This window comes from Thunnus thynnus, chromosome 2, assembly GCF_963924715.1.
Source record: "Thunnus thynnus chromosome 2, fThuThy2.1, whole genome shotgun sequence".
Classification (NCBI taxonomy): Eukaryota; Metazoa; Chordata; class Actinopteri; order Scombriformes; family Scombridae; genus Thunnus; species Thunnus thynnus.
The window spans coordinates 13,464,128-13,472,072 of NC_089518.1; the positions used below are offsets into that span (position 1 = coordinate 13,464,128).

Sequence of the window (7,945 nt, forward strand, 5' to 3'; positions counted from 1 at the left end):
GGGGCAGATTATCCCATACAATGAACAGTTCTGGTGGTAGTCTAGTGGGTAACTCAGCTGCTAATACTGTATTCATGTCCACACCACTGTCCTCGTAACGGGCCTCTTGAATTACCTCATAGCGGCGAGCCCATAGTTGAAAAGACTCACGGCCATCGTTGTGAAATGGTGGCGGTAAGGGAATGCCCCTGGGCGCTCCCTGTGTTCTGCTAGATGGCGGCACACCTGGCGCTGAGGCCCCCCTCGCGCTTGTGCTGGCTCGCTGCTCACCGGTGGAAAATGCTTCCTCGTCAGACATGATGAGTTTCCTTCGTCTCTTTTATTATTTTTTTCTTTAGCCCTCGGACGGAGTTAGATGACCGAAACACGGTTTCTAAACTCACTTGAGCTAACAAAACAAAAAAAACGGACTTGGTAACGACTAGCTGACTAACTGTACTGAAAGCTAAAGCTAAGCTAGCGGTTAGCGTAGCTATCGTTAGCCTATAGCTTTAGGGACTCAAAAAGTTGAGCAGAATCCCAAAGGACTATATTCCACAGAAGGAAATCCCGCCGCTGCCACCAGTGTAAGCGACGTGGGTGTGAGTGAGGGAATAAATCAGTCCAATACGTTCTGGGTTCTCCTCATAACTTTAGTCACCTTCAACAAACACAGCTCAGTCCAGTCATCACACACTTCTCATTCTCTTTCTCCCCTTCTCTCCCCTCAAAACTCTACCCACTGTCTGAACAGCGCCGCCAAGCGGCTGACACTACAATATCACCCAAACACTGCATCACTAAACATATGCAAACAGGCAATGTTCAACAAAACACAGTAAACTGATGTTTAACCTTACGTTTACACAACTTTTGCCCATAAGACACAACTTCACTCTTACATTTGTATAAATCTGCTGTATTACATGCCATCAGGAATTTAGAAACTACTGGGATATAAATTCAATCAAATTCATGTTTGTTATACAATAAACAAATAAGGAGTTCATAGAAAAGTGTCAATAATTATTCAAATGAAATGTCTCTGTAATCCTTTAGAGCAAGAAATAGTCACAAAAACAGAGAAAAGCATAAGGCACTGTGGAATAAAAATGGATTCTATCATAATCATTAAAAGTAGTACAGAAAACAATGTAGATATGCCAATATGATTATTTATTGTAGAATCAAATAATCATCATTTTTTATAATTTTTGTGTTCATTCTCCCTGTTGGTCACACTGCCCTAAAAGAGAAAAAGAATAACATTAAATATGTGAAAATACAATCAACATTTAATAGAAATATCTGGTAAAGCGTCTGGCGGTTTGACTAATTTGAATAATTGACATTATTGACTGATCGATTGACCGAACACAGAATTACAGATGAGCGAAACTTACAAGAAATCCTTTCATTCTGTAGATTTTGGCGAAAGGCGATTCCTCAACACAACCCAAAACACTGCAAGGTGTGTCCACATGTGGAAACCCCTCAACTACCTGAAGGGGGGGGAAACATAACCATGAATATGTAGAGAATAAAATGCTGAAGATGAAGTGTGAGGAGCCATGCTTACATTGTCCAGTGTGTCTGAAAGGCTGTCCAGTTCCCTTTTCCCTCCTGGGCTCAGTCCATATGACCAGTGCTGACAGCAGACCTGTGGCACCACTGAGCCCAGAAGCAGCAACCACAGTGCCAGGGTTTGCATAGCCATTCTGAGGAGGGAAAAAGCTTTATATTACACATATAAGCAGGTCAGTAATCTTCTTATTTTTCCTAATCTAACCCCAAATACTGTCATAGTCCTCAATTTTAGATTACACATGCCCAGATTTATGCATCACATCAGTGAAGTTTTTACCTTCTGTGCATAAGGCAAGCTGCTTCTCTGATTTGTTCTTGGCTGCTGTCCTTTGTGGAAGCCGATGCTGCTGCTGCTGAGCATTTTCCAAGGTTTATATGCTGCTTCCTTTCGTGTCAAAAGCCCAACACTTCACTGCAGGGGGTCACAAAGTGGGATTAAGCAACATTTACTGGTAACCCGCAGAGCTATTAAAAAGATTACAGTGTGTGATTTTTGTCCTTCCACAAAAAGAACAAGTGTTCATCATCAGACCAGCTTTGTGTATGGCCGTGAAGTACCTCCAGTCGTTTTCCAATACTTGCTGATAAACCAAAGATTCACAAATTAATGACAGAGAAAAAGACGAGGTGATAAAGACTTACTCTTCTTCATAGCAGTTTATTTATAACAGTCATTTATGGAAATATATTTCCACGGTCGAGTGCAATAATCATACTCAGGGAGAACTACACCGCCCCCTGTCTCAAACAAAAAAAAAAACAACCTCTGCCCCATATTGCATTCAGAGAGATGTATTAAAATAAATAACCATAGCTCTTTGTGATTTTCACACTCATGGTGAAATACACAACATGATTGCCTTCATCATTCATTCTCACAGGCTGGGTACCTACGATTGAACTGAGTGAATAGTATTGCATCGGAGCAGCTTTGCGCTACAGCTAAAGAAACTTCACCAGTCAAAGGCGAGGATAGCTCTTCACACATGCAAACAGACAATGTCCAGTAAGAACTGAAGTGAGATTGTTCCTTAACAAAACATCTGCCCAATCTATTAATAGTGATTTTTTCTTTTTTTTTGGAAGCACTGGATTTGATTTACATAAGATAACAAGCATTAAACATTTTTGGTGAAAAGATATAACATGTTACAAATCAAATATATACTTGTGCAAATACGTTCAAAAGCATGATTAAGTGATATACGTCATGTAAATGGAACATGTTTTCAGGCAAGTCCACAACATGTGAACACGGCCTTCTGTTAAAGCACACCAAGTTGGATTATTTTCTCACAATGGGATATGAGGAGTAATGAATGTCGTACATAAACATTACAATAAGTAGTGACCACAGTCAAACGCATGCAACTGTGGATCTCTCACACACCGGATTACAAAAAAAACAAAACAAAAGAGGTAGATTCACAGAGCGCAAAACGAGGGAGAGCTTTTTAAGAACACAATATTCAAAAGTAGGAAAAGAGAAACCTCACAGCTGTAAATCATGTATTGCATACCCAAGCTGTGTTTGAAAACTAGCCTGTCGCATAGTTTTATGGTGCATTAACAGCATGTCTGGCCTTTGAGACTGTGCTGTTGTATGGCTTTGGCTTGCATTGCTTCCTTTATAGTGTGTTGTATCCAGCAAAAGTAAGTTACATACTTAAAGAGGAACGTACAGCGTGACAGTTATTGGTAAATGACCCCTTCAGTTTCTGCTACAGCAGCATTCAGTGAAGCTCAGTACTCTGAACTTTACTGCAAAAGTCTGGTTTTTGACTCCCATTAACATGTCAAGTAATATGAAATGAATATAAGTTATGCAAAAACATTAAATGAGTATAGTTGTTGGATCGCATCCAGACACATCTACATACACTAGGAACATTATTTTGTTTTGGTGATATATGTAGCTGAACATTTTAAAACATCCTACCATACAAACATACATGGACAACCCTGGATAAATTCTAGTGCAAGATATTTAAAGCTAATGTAACATAGGTGGAATGCCAGGGATGTGCATACAACTACCTGTGCTGTACACAGGTATAGAGAGATTGATAGTAGGGGAATATACTGTAAGAGGAACTGAGTAATAAAGAAGCCATCTGTGTCCAGACCGGACTTGTAGGCGTGTAACCGAGTTATCTGACACTCTGGGACATGTGCAGCGGGGTCAGCATCTCTTCAAAAATGGCTCCTTGCTAGCTGATTAACTGTACTGAAAGCTAAAGCTAAGCTAGCGGTTAGCGTAGCTATCGTTAGCCTATAGCTTTAGGGACTCAAAAATAAATAAAAAAAAATAAACCAAAGATTCACAAATTAATGACAGAGAAAAAGACGAGGTGATAAAGACTTACTCTTCTTCATAGCAGTTTATTTATAACAGTCATTTATGGAAATATATTTCCACGGTCGAGTGCAATAATCATACTCAGGGAGAACTACACCGCCCCCTGTCTCAAACAAAAAAAAAAAAACAACCTCTGCCCCATATTGCATTCAGAGAGATGTATTAAAATAAATAACCATAGCTCTTTGTGATTTTCACACTCATGGTGAAATACACAACATGATTGCCTTCATCATTCATTCTCACAGGCTGGGTACCTACGATTGAACTGAGTGAATAGTATTGCATCGGAGCAGCTTTGAGCTACAGCTAAAGAAACTTCACCAGTCAAAGGCGAGGATAGCTCTTCACACATGCAAACAGACAATGTCCAGTAAGAACTGAAGTGAGATTGTTCCTTAACAAAACATCTGCCCAATCTATTAATAGTGATTTTTTTTTTTTTTTTGGAAGCACTGGATTTGATTTACATAAGATAACAAGCATTAAACATTTTTGGTGAAAAGATATAACATGTTACAAATCAAATATATACTTGTGCAAATACGTTCAAAAGCATGATTAAGTGATATACGTCATGTAAATGGAACATGTTTTCAGGCAAGTCCACAATATGTGAACACGGCCTTCTGTTAAAGCACACCAAGTTGGATTATTTTCTCACAATGGGATATGAGGAGTAATGAATGTCGTACATAAACATTACAATAAGTAGTGACCACAGTCAAACGCATGCAACTGTGGATCTCTCACACACCGGATTACAAAAAAAACAAAACAAAAGAGGTAGATTCACAGAGCGCAAAACGAGGGAGAGCTTTTTAAGAACACAATATTCAAAAGTAGGAAAAGAGAAACCTCACAGCTGTAAATCATGTATTGCATACCCAAGCTGTGTTTGAAAACTAGCCTGTCGCATAGTTTTATGGTGCATTAACAGCATGTCTGGCCTTTGAGACTGTGCTGTTGTATGGCTTTGGCTTGCATTGCTTCCTTTATAGTGTGTTGTACCCAGCAAAAGTAAGTTACATACTTAAAGAGGAACGTACAGCGTGACAGTTATTGGTAAATGACCCCTTCAGTTTCTGCTACAGCAGCATTCAGTGAAGCTCAGTACTCTGAACTTTACTGCAAAAGTCTGGTTTTTGACTCCCATTAACATGTCAAGTAATATGAAATGAATATAAGTTATGCAAAAACATTAAATGAGTATAGTTGTTGGATCGCATCCAGACACATCTACATACACTAGGAACATTATTTTGTTTTGGTGATATATGTAGCTGAACATTTTAAAACATCCTACCATACAAACATACATGGACAACCCTGGATAAATTCTAGTGCAAGATATTTAAAGCTAATGTAACATAGGTGGAATGCCAGGGATGTGCATACAACTACCTGTGCTGTACACAGGTATAGAGAGATTGATAGTAGGGGAATATACTGTAAGAGGAACTGAGTAATAAAGAAGCCATCTGTGTCCAGACCGGACTTGTAGGCGTGTAACCGAGTTATCTGACACTCTGGGACATGTGCAGCGGGGTCAGCATCTCTTCAAAAATGGCTCCTTTCACGTTGGATCCTCTCAGGTTTGCTTCTTGTAGATCACAGCCAGACAGGTCGCAGTTCTGCAAAGACGCAGCAGGGACAAAACAGTAAGACAGGAAGATTACATGAACTGGTGAAAAGCTTGTAATGTAAGTGGAAAACTGTAATGTATTATGAATGTCGTACAAAAGCCTGTTGAAAAATGTTCACACACTTGCTGGCAATTTCATACAAGTGTCATGGTGAAGTCCTGTTGCCTTATGGAAGCTTTCAGTTGCTTGTGTAAAGCTTGACATTAAGGGTTAAAATGTCAATGTCATTTTATCAAAGAAAGAATAAATGTCATTTGATTCATAACAAACAGTTAACATTTAGTTCAAAAAGTTTTTTCTTCAAGAAAAAATGGTTTGGCAGAAAATTAAAGGAATAGTTCAACATTTTGGGGAATACACTTTATCACAGACAACTTAAGGCACAAAAGCAATTGAATTCCAATACAAATATAAATATCAACTTCATTGTACTCATTAATTGGTTATTTACCTATTCAACTCTATGCAAGGGCTGGAAACAGAGAATGTTTGGTATTATTTCTTGAAAAATTACTATAACAATTGATTTATCATCAAAATACTTGCAGATGAATTTTCTTTCAGTGGTGTAGTGGATTCATCTTAAAAACATCTGTAGGACAATTATTCAGATCTGCTTTGTTGCCCCATGATAAACACTAACTGTCATCTGCGTCAACATGTCTGTTTAAATGAACATTTTTAGAGATAATCCCTTCCGATAGCCTTGACTTAAATGTAAAGGATAGAAGATGATGGAGAAGAGAGGTGGATGGGAGAAGGAGGAAGAAGGAAGAGAATTTTTTTTGAATTTTTAAAACACCTTTATTTATCTAGTCATCAGATCAACAAGCATTAAAAAACAACACCAGATTCAGCCCAGCATGCGTCCAAAGCAGAGCTCCTCCTCATCAATGGAGCACAGAATATTTTTATAACACCACACAGAGACAAAACAGTCCAGATCATTCATCAACCTGTAATAGTTGTGATCAATTTTCAGTCTGCTTGTTATCATTCTGATCAGTATGGTGATAACATCAAAGTCCAAAGAACCATTTATCTTGTTTTTTCTGCTGATATAAATGGCCATCTTAGCTTGGCCCAACAGAAAGTTGAACAACTGGCACTTATCACGAGTCCTCCTCGAGAGGTAAAGGAAAGGGAGGAAAATTACAGATACAGTTGAAAGAAGGTAAAGGAAAGAAAGGATGACAGGAAGACAGAAGAGAGGTGGATGGGAGAGGGAGGAAGATGGAGGAGAGGAAAAGTTGATGAGAGACAGAGAGATGAAGAAATGAAGGAAAATTGAGGACAGGAAAGGAGATCAATAAACAGAAAAACAGTAAAGACAGAAGATTAAGGAGGGGAAGGATGGACGGGTAAAACAAGAAAGATGAAATAGAGGAGGAATGTAGAATAAAAGGATAGGAGTTGGAGTTGGAGATGGAGGGTGGAGAGGTGAAAGAAAACATGAAAGTGAGGAAGAGTAGACAAGTTAGGGAGTGAGATGAGATGGAGAGAGTGAGTTGGTGAGTGAAAGACCAAAGAGATGGATAGGAAGGGTTGAGGGGAGAAGAAGGAAGATGAAAGACAGGAAATATAGAAATGGTGTGTTTGAGAAATAGAGAAAGGAATATGAAGAAGGAAAAGGAAGAAAATGAATAAGAGTACAGGGGGAAATGTGAAGGATAGAAGATGATGGAGAAGAGAGGTGGATGGGAGAAGGAGGAAGAAGGAAGAGAGGAAAAGTTGATGAGAGACAGGGAGATGAAGAAATGAAGGAAAAGGGACAGGAAGGTGGAGATGTAAATAAAAAAGAAGGGTGGATGTTAAATGAAAGAAGATTATAAAAAATCCCTTCCATTCATGAAGAATTGAAAGGATGAAGAGGTAAAGGAACAAAAGATGTAAGGAAAGGAAGGAAAATGGACAGGAAGGATGGTAGGGTAAGGAAGAGAAAAATAGAGAAGGTGGAGAGGTAAAAGAAAAAAAGGAAAAAGAAAGGAGAGGGTGGGTGGATGGATGGCAAAGGAAGAAGAAAGGAAAATCAAGTGAAGGAGGATGGGAGAGAGCCCTACCTCCCATCCATGAAGGAAAAATGATGGAGATGAAGATGGAAAGGAAAAGTAGTGGAAGAAGAGATGATGGATAGAAAGGTACAGAGGAAGGAAGTGGAAGGAACATTTAAGAGAAAGAAAGAAAAAGACAGTAAGAGTAGAGGTGTAAAGGAGAGAGGGTGAGAGAAAAACTAAGTTTAAAGATAAAACGGTGGAAGATGATAGAATATAAAGGAAAGGAAAAGTGGATGGGTGAAACAGAGGGATTAAGGAGAGAAAGAATAGAGAGGAAGATGAAGGAGCAGGATAGGTAGAGGGTGGAAAGGTATATGAAA

At 38.9% G+C, this 7,945-nt stretch overlaps 1 protein-coding gene across 1 annotated transcript; it reads right to left on the reverse strand.

The window, feature by feature from the left end:
• Positions 1-1,052: 1,052 nt before the first annotated feature.
• On the reverse strand, positions 1,053-3,769 carry LOC137193090 (progonadoliberin-1-like). The gene is made up of 4 exons (XM_067604285.1): positions 1,844-3,769; positions 1,559-1,697; positions 1,383-1,481; positions 1,053-1,225 (listed from the first exon to the last, which is right to left on the reverse strand). Exons 1-4 carry the CDS (start codon positions 1,852-1,854, stop codon positions 1,178-1,180), a joined length of 297 nt encoding a protein of 98 aa, XP_067460386.1. The 5' UTR covers positions 1,855-3,769; the 3' UTR covers positions 1,053-1,177.
• Between the last annotated feature and the right edge of the window lie 4,176 nt (positions 3,770-7,945).

Excerpts from the sequence above, each read along its gene's own strand:
- LOC137193090 (XM_067604285.1), bottom strand. Across the intron at positions 1,482-1,558 it reads TTTCAGACACACTGGACAAT|GTAGTTGAGGGGTTTCCACA; the intron begins GTAAGCATGGCT and ends CCCCCCCTTCAG. Across the intron at positions 1,226-1,382 it reads ACAGAATGAAAGGATTTCTT|GGCAGTGTGACCAACAGGGA; the intron begins GTAAGTTTCGCT and ends TTTCTCTTTTAG.